A 17737-nucleotide genomic window follows, 5' to 3' on the forward strand; every position below is an offset into this window, starting at 1 on the left:
TATGGGAAATGAAGGCATAAACATTCCCAAATCTCCAGCGTGGATGCTGGAGGTGCCTGGGATAAGAGACTGGTGATTGTACACTAGGGGAGGATCCAGGCTCCTCCATCCGACGCCTTCACAAAGACGTCTGGAGAGCAGCCTGGTGCTGAGAAGACCGGTAGAAGACAAGCAGTGAGCAGGCTCTGGAACCCATCACTCCAGCCTGTCCCTTGGAGGTGCGGCGCGGAACTCACGGGCGCCCTCAGCTGGTGGCGAGGGGCGGTGCTGTACTGGGTGGTGCTGCCGCAGGGAGAAACTGACAGGCTCCGCCCCTCCTGCAGGGATAGGGCAGCCACGCAGGGCTGTCATCACCGCCACCACCACGGAGCCCGGCAGAGCCTCACACCCAGACCTTTGCGGTGTGACCAGGTCGATGCACAGAAAATACCTTCACGCGTGGGGAGACCAACATCTGAGCGCCTTAGCAGTGGGCCTGATGTTTCCACCTGTTTTCCACAAAGCACAGCCTGCTGTGGCAATCAAATCTGGGGGTCCCTCCTGTCCCCATAACCCCTCCACCTGTGCCCCTGCCTCCGTGAGGACAGTGCTCCATCCATCATCCTGTTCTCCCCTCTGCTGGTGTCATCTTAGCCCCACAGGCTTCCTTCTCACACCATTAGACATGCAAATCCCTCTTAATAAAATATTAAAAACTTTTAGAATCAACAACTTAGCAAATTATCATAAATTTTAATTTTATAAACATTATATATAAATAAACACATGATTTTATAAACTATCATAAAATTTTGAAACATTTAAGAAAGCTTAACTATCTCAATGCAGGGCTTCCTTCAGCTCCGTCCTTTCACAAGGAAGTACCTGTGTAAGTTATCATCTTCCATTTAACCACTGGGCTTGTCTCCACAATGTCTCACTGCTTCTACGCATGCTGGGTCCCTTTAGGTGCTCCGTCAGTCATGAATCTAACGGATACCTATTGAGCCATGTGTAAAGCTTGGTTCTATGTGCCTGGGATGCAAAGGTGAGCACCATGAAGTTCCGTGCCCCGGAAAGCTTGCAATCTGGCTAGTAAAGTTAGAGAAATACAATATACATAATAAAAAAGTCAATTCCCTGGCTAGAAGCAGATGAGAGCTAAGGAAGATGGCAGAATGAGGAGATGAGACCAGGGTAGAAATTGAAGTTAGAGGCCAAGTTCAACATTCTGGGTCCAGATCTTTTCCATCAATTAAATTCCAAATGGATTAAGTGCCGAGTACACTAGATGCGATCATATATCCATGGGAGTTTTAATTGCTGGGCTTTCAAAGAAATTCTATGTAAATTCCACTTAGGAAAGAACCCAGCCTAGAACTGAAAATACAGGAAGAGTCTGCAGTCTCCAAAAGGGAGTGACTTGAGGGTGCAGGGAAGGTCCCCACCATCCCCATTGCTCCTGCATCCTGGACGCTCATTTCATCATAAGAACACGAAGTCTTCCATTCCATGAAGGGGGGTGTAAGTGTAGATGAGGGGCTGGCGGGGTATCTTAAAGGTTCTGAGCAATTAGGGATAACGAGTGAAATCTGACACGGAGAACGAGCTTTGATTGTGGGTAGGGGTTCTGCGCTGGGTACCTGCCTGGCAGCACAAAAAGGAGATTCCAGCAGCAGAAGGAGGAAGAAATTCAATAAACTTAAACCTTATAATTGAGTCCGAGTCATTTCCAACAAGCTTACTTCCCAGGTAGGCAAAAGTTCAGGACAGGGGCCAGTGGGGGCCCAGTGACCCTAAATGGGCACCCCCAGGAGCCCCCTCTTTGTGGTATGCAGGAAGACACACCAGTTAAGTGGTGACCAGGTCCTAAAGGATTCCCCTCACCCAAACCTTCACTGAGGTCCATTTATCTTAACTCTAACACGAAGAGTTGGAATGCATCAATATGCCCAACTTTTTTTTTTTTTTTGACAGTGAAAAATCATTTTTCAAACAGAATTTTAAACAAAAACCAGCTGAAGCGATGGAGCTGATCTGAACGTGGGGTCAGCAAGAGCCCCTTCTGCAATCTTCTTCCTCTTCCCTCTTTTCCATCAGCCTCCTTAGAAATCTTTCTAAGAAACAGGAGAGTCCCACAGAACACGATCCTTCTCTCCTCTGGCATCTTATGGTTATTTTATGCACATGAACTGTCCAAGTATGTAGGCTGGAAATTCTAATTTAAGGAGATGACTTAATTTTAAGAAAGATTTAAGGAGAGAATGAAACTGGATGGGAGTAGGAACCATATTCTCTAGCTAATTAATGTCTAGATTGGATCACCCAGGCATGGCCAAATTGTTCAACTTCTTGAAGCGGGTAAAGCTCAAGATTGGGTACCAATCCTGCTGGAACATCTTTAGGAACAGAAGTGGGGTGAACCATTCTGTCATTCACCCAGCTAAGGAAGCTTTAAACACACATCAAAAATGACTAGGTAGTGCTGCTCACAAATATAAACAGACCAAGAAGAAAGGACACCATGTCACAGACCTTGATTCCAAGTTCGATATTTTCTCCTCCATACACATCCATCCCAGGGTCCAGAAGACCGATTTCACCAAAGAACTTCCTGTTGACCACAAACGAGCAGCCGATCATGGCTGGTGTCCTGCAGGAGAGAGGGAGAGAGAGGAGCGATAGTCATGTGATACATAGAAAATGGAATATTACTCTGCCACGAGAAAAGGAAATCCTTTTCTCCAATTTGCAACGACACTTCTGGGCCTTGAGGGCATTATGCTGAGTGGAATAAGTCAGACAAGTACTGTAGATCTTGCTTATATGTGGAATCTAAATAAGTCAAACTCATACAATCTACTCAGAGTGGTTACCAGGGGCTGGGGGCAGGGTGGAGGAATTGGGGGATATTGGCCAAAGGGTCTACACTTGCAGTGAGAAGATAAACAAGTTCCAGGGTTCTCATGCAAAGCATTGTAACTATTATTAAGAATAGTGTACTATGTACTTCAAAGTTGCTAAGAGTAGATATTAAATATTCTCACCATAAAAAAAAAAAAAAGAAATGACAAGTATGTGACCTGTTAGAGAGCTGGACCATAAAGGTGTCCAGCTGGACCATAAAGGTGCACCGAAGAATTGATGCTTTTGAATTGTGGTGCTAGAGAAGACTCCTGAGACTCCCTTGGACAGCAAGGAGATCCAGCTAGTCAATCTAAAAGGAAATCAACTCTGAATATTTGTTGGAAGCACTGATACTGAAGCTGAAGTTCCAATACTTTGGCCACTTAATGTGAAGAGCCGATTCATTGGAAAAGACCCTGATGCTGGGCAAGACAGAGGGCAAAGGAGAAGGAGGTGGTGGAGGATGAGATGACTGGATGGCAACACCGATTCAATAGACATGAGTTTGAGCAAACTCTGGGAGATAGTGAGGGAAGGGAAGTCTGGTGTGCTGCAGACCACGGGGTCACAAAGAGTCGGACGTGACTTAGCGACTAAACAACAGAGGCATTAGCTAATGCTATGGTGGTTACCTTACTGCAAGACCCAGAATTAAACACTTGGATGAGCTTTCTTCAGGGCAGGGCAAGCGGAACTCTCACCTCCATCATTCTAGATACCATGCCTCTATTAATACAGCTGAAAATCCTATGAGCATTTAAGGTAACCCCATTGTATGACTGAATTCAGCTTACGGTCAGCTTCAGAGCTGTGGCTTAAGATCCTGAAGTTAGACAAAAGGGCCCTTCATTTAACTAACATGTAACAACCAAGTTATGTCACCTTTCTGAGCCTCAGTTTCCTTCGCTGTAAAACAGGAATTATGGGGTAGGTACCCCATGAGGTCATCGAGTGAGTGAGTAAATGAGTGAAAGTTGCTCAATCGTGTCCAAACTCTTATGACAATCAAATGAGATAAAATACGTTAAGGATTTTGGATAACGCATGTGCTTACTCTATCACTTAACTCTCTAACTCTGTTTTAGAAAGTGTATCTACTTTAAACTTGCACCAAGTTATCCAATTGTATCTCACTTGAAGAAGGAGAAGGAGGGGGAGGAGGAGAAGGGGAAGGAGGAGAAGGAAGGAGAGAGGGAGGGGAGGAGGGGGAAGGGAAGAGGGACAGTTAAAAGGAGAGTGAGGAGGGGGAAGAAGAAGAAATAGAAGCAGGCAGCCTCCTTCAAGGCATTTTACTGGTGCTGTAGGGATAGAGAAACATCCTGCATTCAAGCAACTAAGTTATTATTATTACTGTTATTATGGCTGCCATTTATTGAGTGATTACTGTCTCCAGCATGAGTGCAAAGCACATTTTACGCACTGTCTCATTTAAAAACCCCACAGTTGTGTGAAAGAGGGAGGACCTCTCCTGCTGAAGCCCGTGGAGAACTAGCGACCCAGCATGAATCACAGAGCAGAGGCCAGGACCATTCGCCTCTCAAAGCCCTTCATTTCAGTCTTTCTGCCTCACTGCACTCCTCAGAAATGGCTTCGTGAAAAAGCCAGTCTGCCAAAGGCCAGAAATGCTGGTGAGATGCTTTCCTAGGCGATAGAGACGTCTCATACCAGAAGCCCCATGAAAGTCCACTGGGGCTTCTAGGAAGCTGTTAGGGGGGATTCTCCTGAACTGAACTATAGATCTCAACAATAGATCTTTATCTGCTCCTTCAGATCTCCAGCTTGACTTTAAGGTCCAGATTTCTGACCCCATGGGATACTTCTTGGTACCCATGTGGTGCAGCAGCAGTGGTGTCAATGGGAAGACCAGTGTTGAGAGTTGAAGGGACCAAGTTTGCTGAATGCAGGTGCTGCCATGGAAACTGAACTTGCGTGAAGTGAATGGAGCCTCTGGATCCCAGTGAAGTCTCTGCAGAGCATCGCTGTGAAAAGACATGCAATGAGACCAGTGCAGAGAGAGCAGGAGCTCAATAATAGTGCTCCTTCGTCCTCCATGTCTTCCCAGGAATCTCACACCAAGCACCCCTATAGACACAGGATATCGCCCTCTTTCGCGGCACTAGCTACCCCAGAACTGCAACCGCTTCACTTTAACTGTCAAGCATTCCCTGCAGCCCTTGGCCCCTTTCAGAGAAGCAGCTGATCCCTCTTCTGGAAAAGCATATGAAGTCCAGCCCCTGTTTCAGTTAACTGAACAGGAGTCAGCATGGATCCCAAATGGGGTCTATCAAATTATGTTTTTCTGAAACTTGGGATTGAGACAGTGCCGGGAGCTAGAACTGGAGGGTCTCAGCCATCTGGAGGGCTCAGGCTGCCGTTTGGGGGCAGCTCTACTGGTCCTTGTGCACACGGATGGCTGAGCAGAGGGAGGCAGATGCCCCTCGGAGCGTGAGACCAGGGGGTGCAGGGCAGGCTGGAGTCTTGGGCTGCCCACTTGCTGACTGGCCTGGCTCTGCACTCTGCCCCTGGGTGATGTGAGAGCCCCTTGTGTCTTTGTGATCTGTCCTTGACTTAAATGGGATGTGTTAGATAAGTTTCTGTTCTTTGCAGCTGAATAGCAAAGCTATGACAAACCTAGACAGCGTATTGAAAAACAGAGACATCACTTTGCTGACAAGCAGCCATCTACTCAAAGCTATGGTTTTTCCAGTAGTCATGTACAGATGTGAGAGATGGACCATAAAGAAGGCTGAGAGCCGAAGAACTGATGCTTTTGAATAGTGGCGCTGGAGAGGATTCTTGAGAGTCTCTTGGACTGCAAGGAGATCAAACCAGTCAATCCTAAAGGAAATCAACCCTGACTATTCCTTAGAAGGACTGATGCTGAAGCTGAAGCTCCAAAACTATGGCCACCTGATGCAAAGAGCTGACTCATTGGAAAAGACCCTGATGCTGGGAAAGATTGAGGGCAGGAAGGGAAGGAAGCGACAGAGGATGAGAGGGTTGGATAGCATCACCGACTCAATGGACATGAGTTTGAACAAACTACAGGAGATGGTGAAGGGCTAGGAAGCCTGGCGTGCTGCAGTCCACAGGGTCGCAAAGAGTCGGACACGAGTGAGCAATTGAACAATGACAACGATCTGCCCTCCCAACCATTTCCGATCTGGGGGAGGATGGATGTTTCATCAGATGGTCAGACGAGGCAAACTGCAGAGAAGATTCCCTCTGGGAGAGTTACAAGCCAGGGTCACCCAGGAGACAGAGAAAAGCCAGCGACAGGCACTCCTGGAGGTGGGAGGGGTGGTCCAGGGAGGTCGGGAATCTACAGAGAAGGGGGAATGGGAGGGAGCAGTGGGGTCACCCCAGGTTTTTAGAGAGCCACTGCTGAGCACATCAAGAAATTCTGAGAAGTTAGAATACTCTCCAACCCTGAAGTGCGACATCTGAAAATTCCCAACATCATCACCCATGTGTGGTAAGACCCTTCTCTAAGACACTACACTTTCTAACCGCTCAAGGGCCAGCGGGACAGTTAGAATCACAGTGCACAGCTGTCAACCAGCACTCTTGAATGGGTGGTTCTGGGCACAGCCTCAAGGCTGAAAAGAATGTTTCCCTGAGATTGGCCTAGGATCCATCAGCGTCACCAGGATGGCTACTTAGAAAAATGCAGCTTCCCAGGTGCAGCCCGGATCACGGAACCAGACTTACAGAGACGGGACTCAGGAATCTGTGTTTGTACCAGCAGAACCATCCTACAGAGCCAGCTCCCTCTTGAACCATCAGGTCTCCAAGAGCAGAGAAATTATTCCTCTAATTTCTCATTGTATTCCCAGGAGCCAGCGCCTTGCTGATGTTACAGCCAGATGCTGGTGAATGAATGAATGAGTGTAATAGATCTGGTGACCACCCCTGGTGGGGAAGGGCTCCATGATGTCCCAGGGACGAACTGGCTGACCTAAACTTGGAGCCAAGGACAGTGGGGGAGTGTGCAGTTACTAGGGGGAGAGACAGAGGGATAAACAGATAAGAAGGAGGGAAGGAGGGGAAGAGATGGAGGAGGGAGGGGAGGAAGATGGAGGAGAAGAGGCAGAGAGGCAGGGAGGACTCAGGCCCTAGCCTTTCACTGTCAAGGACATCGGCTGCTTCTTCCCGGCATTTCTCACATCACCCTTTAGGAAACACCTTCCGCCATCACGCAGCCTACTCTTTTCATGCAACTGGCTTTACCTGGATGATGTTTTATTTTTCAGTTGCGGTGGCAAAGAGAGACGGATTCACTGTATGAGGCCCCCTGGGTTCCCCACCTGCTGCTCACAGCTAGGTTCAGTGTATTCAATCAAAATACAGAAGCTCCAGGATTCCCCACAATGGGAAGGAGGGGTCCCCTAGGGCCTCCTCATTAAAACTCAGCCAGAGCAGCCACCCAGCTGGCACGAGGCCCCACCAAGAGGCCACAGCCAAGCAGGCCACTGTCTGCATGCCGGCAAGCCGCCAAAACCCAAAGATGAAGAAGGGCAGGAGGCTGGTCCCCGTGCACCGAAGTTGCAGAATGAGCGTGTGACCATTATTGCTGTTGGTGGTATGTGGAAAGGTCCCCGAAAGGCCATTGTCAAAACCTGCCATGGGGGACTTCCCTGGTGGTTCAGTGATTTAAGAACTGCCTTGCCATGCAAGGAATGCAGGTTCAATCCCAAGTCGGGGAATTAAGATTCCACACGCTTGGGGAGAGAGAAACTAAGCCTGAGTGTTGCAACTAGAGAAGCCCAATCACCATGATTAGAGAGTCCATGCAGGGCAACGAACGACCTTGCATGACAGTGAGGATCCTGCCTGCTGCAATTAACACCTGACACAGACAAATAAATAAAGAAATGTTAAAAAACAACAACAACGACTTGTCGCAGTGTCAAGAGGGTGCCCGGGTATTGGTTCACATCCTGCTGTCCTACTGAGGCCAAGCTTGACACAGATGGTGCAGAGGAGGGACGGGAAGCAGCCTGGGAGACCAGTCCCTGCGGGGTGGCCTCCCTGCTAAGTCAAGACCCCGGTCCTGCAAACAGAAGGACTTTGAGGCAACCCTGCAATGCTGGAAGCAGGGCAAGGCTCCAGCAGGTGGCTGATGCTTCACTGGCTGATGCGGAGATGAAATAAATCATTACAAGGCATATCCTCACCTCGGCTGGGCCAGTCAGCATTGCTGGCAATCTCAGAGGGATGCCTGCTCTGAATTCTGGATTGATGATGGATAGCTGTCGTCTTCTCAACGGGAAGCCCCTGCCCAGCCCTACCGGGACCTGCCACACCATCGGCAGGGTGAGCCAGACCCGTCCTTATAACCAGAACCAAGAAGTCGCCGGGGCCCCATGACCCCTCCGGGGTTTTGTCCCCACCTGCCCAGGAGCATGAGCCACAGTCGATGAGCTCCTGGAACGTGAGTCTACAGCCTCGTTCTTCAAACTCCACTGCAATTACCACCATCAGCGCAAACATTTCAATTTGAAATCATTCAAAGAGGATAATCATATTAAGGGATCTGCCAAAGTCTAATAGCTCCATTACGGAGGAGAAGCACAGAAATTAAAAATAATCGCTTTTATTGTTGCTGTTCCAAAGAATATACGCAACATACCACAACTGGTCCAGCTGACAGAGAGATAAGAAAGGGAGAGACACGGAGGCAGACCCAGGAATTGCCACCCAGATATGCAGAGCTTTGTCACCATCACTGCTTCCTCTCCTTGTCGGTGATGTGTCCACCCTCAAACCCCTTCACTGTCTCCCCACCCTCTCCTGAGTGAAGTACAAGTTCTTCCTTAGCATCTCTGCCCTCCTCAACATCTCTCCTGCCATCGGCCCTATAGAGTCCACAGCCAGTTACATGGGGCAATTCATTGTTCAGGAAATGCATCCTAACTTATGCCCGGCCGTCCTTCTCCAGAAATGTCCTCCACAAGACCACCTCCATCTGTCCAAATCCTACCCACACCCTTAAAAACACATTTATCTTTTGTGAAAAAAATATATGTCTTACAGAAAATACAGCTTGACAAAAATAAGAAAACAAACAAACAAAAATCATCTGTGTTCTCTGGCCATAAGCACTCCACTCTCCCATCCAACCCCTGCTGTTCCAGTTCATCTCCTCAAGTTCACCAGATTCATCCCTCCTCCCACTCCCCTGGGACCCGCAGTCCACTGGCCCTGCCACCTTGACAACGGACTTCCTCCTCTTGAGTTCTCCCTGTCCCCCAAGTCCAAAGCCATGGTCGGTTGTTTTAAGAGTGGCCTGGGTTCCCTACTCCCACTTTGCATTGTTGGCAAAACCGATGCCAATAGTTGCATCTCTCTGTTGGCTGACTTCTCCTTAAACTCAGGGCTCTGTGTGTGTCCATTGGGCCCTCAGATCTGCCCCAGGGCCCGAGTTCCTCCTCAGTCACTCCTAGAAGACTCTGCCCCAGCAGACCTCCAACACCTCCTCCCCTCCCCTCCCTCTCAACCCGCAACCTTGCTTCTTATTTCCTTGAGAAATCAGCAAACAAAAGAGAATGTCCCCACCTCTCACATCCACACACTTAGAGGCGTGGTCACCCTTTGGCTGTAACTGAACTGTTCTTGCTCTTAGCTGAGGCCAACCCCTCCTCCCATCCTCACTCCTGCAATCCTCTCTCCCCTATTCACACCTATATTAAATATCTTTCCTTATTTCCACACAGGCTTCCCTTGTGGCTCAGCTGGTAAAGAACTGGCCTACAATGCAGGAGACCTGGGTTCGATCCCTGGGTTGGGAAGATGCCCTGGTGAAGGGAACGGCTGCCCACTCCAGTGTTCTGGCCTGGAGAACTCCATGGACTCTATAGTCCATGGGGTCGCACAGAGTCAGACATGGCTGAGTGACTTTCACTTTCAATTTTTTTTAAAATTCCTTCTTTATTTCAGGATGTGCTGGGTCTTCGTTGCTGCGCAGGCTTTCTCTAGTTGTGGCAAGCAGGGGCTACTCTTCATGGCAGCGCTCAGGCTCTCATTGCCCTGGCTTCTCTTGTTGTGGAACATGGGCTCTAGGTGCATGGGCTTGGCTGCTCCACGGCATGTGGGATCCTCCTGGACCAGGGATCGAACCCGTGTCTCCTGTACTGGCAGGCAGATTCCTCACCAGTGGACCACCAGGGAAGTCTGAGCTCACAGTCTTTAGTGCAGTTTCTTCTAGAAGAAATGAGTGAGGCACCGTAAGCAGCTGATCTGGCTTATGACTGGCTAGTTGGAATATCTGGAGGTTAGGGAGCTATCTCCGTTGTCTGGTTCCCGGCCTCCCAGGGTAGAGGGCTGTTGTCTGCTGGAGTGTAAAGACCAGGTAGAGGAGGTGGCTGGGAATGTGGGCTCGGGCTGGTTAGTCTGCATAGGGAAGGCATGCTCTCAGCGGGTCTTCTGCACTCTCTTAGAACTGGCTAGTCCTGGGAGGGGTGGTCTCTCCCCAGTTAAGTGCCAAAGCATCAAGAATTTAGAAAATAAGAAAAGGGGCTTCCCTGGTGGTTCAAGAACTGAGCCTGTGCTCTAGAGTCTGTGAGCTGCAACTACCGAGTCCATGCTTCTAGAACTCATGTTCCACGGTAATGAGAAACCCTTGCATCGGAACTAGACAGTAGCCCCTGCTCACTGCAACTGGAGAAGACCCAATGCAACCAAAAATAAATAAATAAAATAAATTGAAAAAAACAAAGGCCTCGGCTCACACTGTCTCTTCACTGCTTCTCCTCCTAACTGCCTCAGGTTCTTCCCCAGATGGCACTGCATGGCATGGCAGGCCTCTTTCTCTTGAAAACAGAGTGAAAATCTATCTTTTTAATGGCAATAATCTCCCACTTCGTTGTCCTCACCATCTCTGAATTTTAAAATCCTGGGTACATTTTAGAACAAGACTCACAGTTAACATGTTCCCTCTTGGCTGGTTCGTTGCAAGCCGCTCACATAGTCTACAATCCCCTTCTCTTTTGACCCACTTTCCTTACAGCTGTCTCTCCTCGTTTTCTGCTCCCCTTTACAGCAAAGCCCCTTTTCAGGACTGTCTACACCCGATGCCTCCAATTTTCCCTCCCGTTCTCTCCTAAGCCACTCAAGCAGGCTCTCATCCTCACCACTCCGCTGAAAGTGCATCTGTCAAAGTCAGAGATGACTCATCCGAAACTGAATGGCCAGTTCTCGGTCCTCATCACCTGTGAGCTCCCTAGGTGCACCTGACACAGAAGATCATCCTCCTTCCTTGGAAGTAGGCTCTCCACATTCGGCTGTCTTCCTAGATGCCCCTTCCCATCTTCCTTCTTGACCCTTGCTTTTCTCTCTGAGGTTCAGAGGAGGAGGACTCCAGGGCAGAGTCCTTGGTTCTCTCTTCTCCATCTACACTCACTCTTTGATGATCATGTTTGCTTTCTTGGCTTTCAACAGTATTCACATTCCAATAGTTTCCAAATATACACTCCTGTCTGAATCGTTCCTCTGCACTCCAGACTGGGTACATCCAATTGCCTGCTCAGGGTCTCATTACATCTAAGAGATCCCTCAGACTTGGCTAGAAAGGAAACATTAACCTACCCTCCACTCAAGCCCATTCCACCTATCTTTCCTATTTAGGCAATGCTGACTCCACTCTTCCAAGGGCTGGGGTAAAAACCTTGGTGTTGGCCTTGGCACCAAATGGTCAGAAGTCCTTATGGCTCTACCTTCCACATAAATCTTGGATCTGATGATCTCCCACCATCTTCACTGCCATCATGTCAACTGAGCCATCATCATTCCATTGCCTGGATTACCGCCATGGCTCCTAATGGGCTTCTACTCTGCTCTCGTGCAATCGACTCTCAAGGCTCTCCTGAAACGTAAGTCAGCTCAGGCTATGCGTTTGCTGGAAACCTTCCAATGATTCCCCATTTCCTTCAGAGTAAAAGCTAGGGTCTCACAACATCTTCCCAAGCTCCATCGAGTTGACGGACAGTCTGAGTTTCTCAGCTTCTCCTTGCCCTCTCGGCTCCAGTCACACCCCCAGGAAAACACTTCCAGGAATAATTAAAAACAGAGATTCCAACAACAACTTGTACATGCATGTTCACTGCAGCGTTACGCACAGTAGCTGCTGTGAACACACATGTACAAAAAGTTGAAACAACCCAAATGTCCACCAATGGATAGATGGATAAGCAAAATGTATGTGGCCCACCCATACAATGGATAACAGCTCTGAGACAGGATATAACATGGATGAACCCTGAAAACATTACGCTAAGTAATAGAAGAAAGGAGGTCACATATGATTTCACTGCATGAAATGTCTAGAACAGGCAAATTTATGGAGATAGAAGGCAGATCGGTGGCTGCCAAGGGCAAGGGGGAGGGGATAGCGGGGAGTGACCGCCTAACGGATGCAGGCTTCCCATTTGGGAAGATGAAACTGTTCTGCAAGTACATAGTGGTGATGGTTGCAAAATATTATGAATGTACTTAATGTCACTGAATTCTATACTAAAGATGATAAACTGCCTAAGTATTTTACCTCAGTAAAGAAATGTGGAGCTGGTGATAACAATCCTTAAACTTCCTTTGATTCCCATTATAAATGGGAACATAAATTTTCCAACTGCAACGAGAAAGCAGGAGACTGGAGGAGTGGATCTACCTCCATCCTGACCTTCTATTCATGGAGACAGATTTTCTAGCACTCTAGAGATAAGGTCCCAAGATACTTCCAGTTTTAACTCAAACACTGTATTTTAAATCTGGGATCAAGGGCACAGCACCAAGATGCTCACTCTAGGACAGGCAGGGACACAGGGTCCTAGGGCTCAGGGAAAGCACATTAATCTAAACGTCCTGCTGGGCAGTCATCCAACCGTCTGTGACTCAGTCTCTTCATCAGTAAACTGGGCATGAGACTTTGCCCTGAAGACCTAAAAGCACCGTGGTAAGAATCTGATGAGATGAAAACAGATGGTCTCCATGCAGTACGATGTACTCAACACGTGTGAAGTGTTATCAAAAGCTTTAAAGAAGGGAGTTCCCTGGTGGTGCAGTGACTAAGACTCCACGTTTCCAATGCAGGGGGGCCCAGGTTCGATCCGTGATCAGGGAACTAGATCCCACATGCCGCAACTAAGCATTCACATGCCACAACAAAGATGGAAGATCCAGTATGCTGCCAAGACCTGGCACAGTCAAATAAATAAATATTACAAAAAAAGAACTTAAAGGAAAGCAGAAGGATGAAGGACGGAGGGAGCGGGGACAAGGAGGCAGGAACTGGTGAGGGGGTATCCTGGCAAACAGTGTCACTCCAGGACATATTTCGGGTCTAGAATGAGATGTACAGTGAAGGAGGGCTGAGTTCTAGGAGGAAAGAGAAATAAGAAAGTCTAGTACACCATGTGGTATAAAGGTGTGAAGTCTGAGGTCAGTGTCGGGGTGGGTTGTAAAAACACCCCAGGAAGAGAGGGGAGTAGTCACAGTGGCCCCGAGAGAACTGCCCATCCAGCCTGCCCCACAGATGGCCCAGCCCATCCTGAGGTCACCTCCTCTCCACCCTGAGGTCAGAGTCTGTGCCTCTGACTGTGTTGTCTGTGATAGATGCCCCCTCCCTGATGCTCCTTGCACCTCTTCAACTCAGCACCTTTTCCTCGCTGCACAGAAAGGATCTGAATAGAGGTCAAATGTACCTGCTCGTCCCTGCATTTGTTCATCTGGTCAACCAGCAGTGCCATGCGATGGAGAATGTTTTTGTTAGACTAAGTGCTGAGTACTTGTGGAGATAAAAAAAAAAAAAACAGCAGGAGATTATCCTAATGGGGAAGCAACACAAACATTATTTCCTGTTGTTCCTTAGTAAAATTGGTTTCTGGCCGAAGTTATGGAGTTATAGCTATATATCTTTATGTCTATATCTATAGGCTTCCCTGGTGCCTCAGATGGTAAAGAATCTGCCTGCAATGCAGGAGACCCAGCTTGATTTCTGGGTCAGGAAGATCCCCTGGCAAAGGGAATGGCAACCTACTCCATATATTCTTGCCTGGAGAATCCCACGGGCAGAGAAGCCTACCTATACCTATGTGTTAGTCGCTCAGTTGTATCCGACTCTTTGCAACTCCATGGACTAGGGCTCACCAGGCTCCTCTATCTAAGGATTTCCTAGGCCAGAATACTGCAGTGGGTTGCCATTTCCTTCTCCAGGCGATCTTCACAACCCAGGGATTGAGCCTGGGTCTCCCTCATTGCAGGCAGACTCTTTACAGTCTGATCAACCAGGGAAGCCCATCTAAACCTATGCATATGTGCTGTCATTTCAGTTGTGCCTGACTCTTTGCAACCCTGAGGACTGTAGACCACCAGGCTCCTCTGTCCATGGGATTTTTCAGGCAACACTGGAGTGGGCTGCCGTGCCCTCCTCCAGGAAATTTTCCCAACCCAGGGATTGAGCCTGCATCTCTTATATCTCCTGCATTGGCAGGCAGGTTCTTTATCACTACCACTTGGGAAGCCCATCTATACCTATACCTATATCTGTATGCATGAGCGAGGCTGTGGGAGGAGCAAACTACAGCGGGTACAGGGGAAAGAAGGAGCTAGAAAATGGAGACTGTGCATCTGTGGTCTGTGGACAAAGCGATGAGCTGCCTTCAGAACAAAGCCCTCATCGGGAAGGGTCTTCCTCCCACCCCTTTTCATTGACTGCTCCTACCACAATACCAGGGTGTATGTGTGTCCCAGCATGGATGGCTGTCGTCATCACCATGGGATACAGGGGCTGGAGAGTCAGTCTGTCCCCTGTTTTGTCCTCCCCACCTCGTACCTCCTGCCGCTCTTGGAGCTCCCAGCTAACCCCCTGGGTGGTCATGTCTCCAAATGCATGTCTGGCTGATGCTTCAGGAGCCACGGGTCCAGAGATTACACTGCTTTCTATTTTATCTTTTCTCTGGGCCTTGCTGCCTTTCCCTGACCTCAGGCTCAAACACCTGCCATTTTCCTTGGTCTCAGCTCTGCCTCAGCTAATACCCAGGCCTGTTAGCTGAGCATCTTCTAATGCCAAGGCCCCATTTGTAGAAGCACAGACAACTCAACGCTATCCCCGGGGTTGTCTTTGTATGAATTTCTGCCAAATCTTCTTCTCAGGGTCCAAGCAGCACTGGGTATTTTAGGGGTTTCATCACCTTTTCTGGCAATAAGTGGCTTGGTTAATCAAAATGCACTTATTTCAGTGCATTTTGTTACAACATCGCACATCATGAGTTCTTTTATACCATTTCCTAATAAGCCCAAGTTCCTGATGTGAATGTCAGGCATAGACACTGGTATCTAAAGTGACCAAAAGACAGGGCAGGGGTGAGAGAGGAGACCCCGGTAGGGAGCTCAGCACCCAGACCAACAGTGCCCTGAACTGAGGAGCAGATGAGTCTGGTGCTGCAGGAAGACAATTTGTAACTATTTCTAATCCTCAAAGTAGCTCTTTTGTTGTTGTTCAGTCGCTAAGTCATGTCTGACTGTAACCCAATAGACTGCAGCACACCAGGCCTCCCTGTCCCTCACCATCTCTTGGAGTTCCCCCAAGTTCATGTCCATTGAGTCAGTGATGCCATCCAACCATCTCATCCTCTGCCGCCCACTTCTCCTCCTGTTCTCAATCTTTTCCAATATCAGAGTCTTTTCCAATGAGTCAGCTCTTCATATCAGGTGGCCAAAGTACTGGAGCTTCAGATTCAGCATCAGTCCTTCCAATCAATATCCAGGGTTGATTTCCTTTAGGATGGACTGGTTTGATCTCCTTGCTGTCCAAGGGACTCTCAAGAGTCTTCTCCAGCACCACAATTAGAAAGCATCAGTTCTTCAGCACTCAGCCTTCTTTATGGTCTACCTCTCACATCTGTACACAACTAGTGGAAAAACCACAGCCTTGACAAGACAGACCTTTGTAGGCAAAATGATACCTTTGCTTTTTAATACACTGTCTAGGTCTGTCATAGCTTTCCTTCCAAGAAGCAAGTCTTTTAAATTCATGACTGCAGTCACCATCCACAGTGATTTTGGTAGCTCTACTTGGTAGTTATTATTAGCCCCATTTTCCAGCTGAAGAAACTGAGGCTAGAGGTTAAGGGAAAACTGTCCAAGGGTAGACACATGCAAATAAGTATGGAGTTAGAAGCAATCTGCTGATGTCTGATCCCACACTGTCCTAGGTATCCCGCTGCTTCCCAGACAAGATCAGTGAAAACCGGCAGCAGCTAAGAGCTCTTGCACTGGGTAAAATAAAGTGGTCCCGCTTTGAAGATTTCTGGGAACTTGCAGCTGCTGAACAGTAAAAATACAATTTGGGGGAAGGAGCTGGCTGGCTCACACAGAATTCTCAACTGGCACAGTACAGTAATTTAATACTCAGAGTTCCATTTGCTTCTGCTCTACATATAAATACCAAAAGGGTAAGTACCGCTGCCTTTTTAAAAAATCAAATGCTGGATCCAGCACACACATTTCGCACCAGAAAATGGGACCCAAAGGCCAGAGCTTTGCCTGTTAAATGGAGGGAGCACGTTCCCTTTTGTGGCTCAAAAGATAATTCACGCTGAAACAACAACTTCCTCCAGATTGGGAAGTGGACTGCCTGGGTATTAAGAGCCTTTTCTGGCAGAGGTTAAAGGCAGTGCTCATCTCTCTGCAGTGTGATTTTTCACAGATGCAGAAAACGCCAGTGGGGATTGAAGATGTCAGTCCCAAATGCTTTTCCTTGGCTTACTGATTTGCCTGGGCTGGATTTATTAAAACGGAGACCCTCTCAAAACTCTGCAGTAAGATATTTCTTATAAGTAATTTTCTCAGCATAACACTTTTGTTCTTTGCTAATCATAGTTTGTTTAGGCTTTGAGAAACCAATTTGCAAAGAATTCATTGAAAGTGATTTTGGTAAAAGCATCAAGTTTCTGAAGAAGTGGTAAGATATTAAATAATTATCAGCCATCGATGTATATATGGCATACACACACACACACACACACACACACACACACACGCTATCTTGTAAGATGAAACATAGACTTGGTGGCTGTTTGGGGAAGAGAAAAAGAAGCAAAGTCCAGAACAAGATTCTGACTGTTTCTGTCCAGCCAGAGCGCTAAGAACATTTTTCACAGATGAACATCTATAATCCATTTGAAGATGATGAATCTCAGTGAGGCAAAACATAACCCTTCCCCCAGCAAAAAATTCCAGTTTCCTCTTTAGCAGATCCAGACTCCAACAAAACATTGAACTCATTATAATATTTTTAATTCCACCAGTAAAATATTGGTAGAGGTTGGTTTTCCTTTTGTTTAGAAGTACGTATCCATAATAGCTTTGATTTAGCTTCTCTTGGTTCCTAAAGCCTAAAAATACTGACTATTTTGCCCTGTACAGAAAAATTTTTGCTGAATTCTGTTCTAGAACAAGAGCTGTAGAGGGGAGTGCTGATGCCCACATTGAGCAACTTGATACCTACCTGGCGACTGGCAGAAGGTAACTTGGAAAAGGACAGATAAGGTGCTCAGGGGAGAGAAAGATGTGGAAGATGGATGGGGGATAACAGCCTTGCTCTAGCTTCCAGGGCTGATGTAAGAACACATTTGATAAATGCTTTGGGCCATACACTTGAAAATGGCATCAGGCTAGCGACACGTGTTTTGTTCTATAAAAGAAAGTGAAGGGCTAGCAGAATATGCCACCCCAAAATACGCCTCTTGGGCATGGGATTATCTTGAGCTGGTTATTTTTTAAGAAACAGCAGACTTAGAAGCTCAGAAAAATCTAGAAGTTACTCTTTTGAAAGAGAAATTTACATTCAGAAAAG

At 47.7% G+C, this 17737-nt stretch overlaps 1 protein-coding gene across 2 annotated transcripts in view; it reads right to left on the reverse strand.

Annotated features, from left to right (window-relative positions):
- The window catches only part of GALNT17 (polypeptide N-acetylgalactosaminyltransferase 17), a 415093-nt gene that overhangs the window by 81400 nt on the left and 315956 nt on the right, over window positions 1-17737 (reverse strand). For both annotated transcript variants that reach the window (XM_020869732.2, XM_020869739.2), the window contains one exon: window positions 2515-2632. In XM_020869732.2, coding sequence (XP_020725391.2) covers window positions 2515-2632 — 118 coding nt within the window. The remainder of the gene's footprint in view (window positions 1-2514; window positions 2633-17737) is intronic.

The sequence above is a fragment of the Odocoileus virginianus genome, chromosome 33, assembly GCF_023699985.2.
Source record: "Odocoileus virginianus isolate 20LAN1187 ecotype Illinois chromosome 33, Ovbor_1.2, whole genome shotgun sequence".
NCBI lineage: Eukaryota > Metazoa > Chordata > Mammalia > Artiodactyla > Cervidae > Odocoileus > Odocoileus virginianus.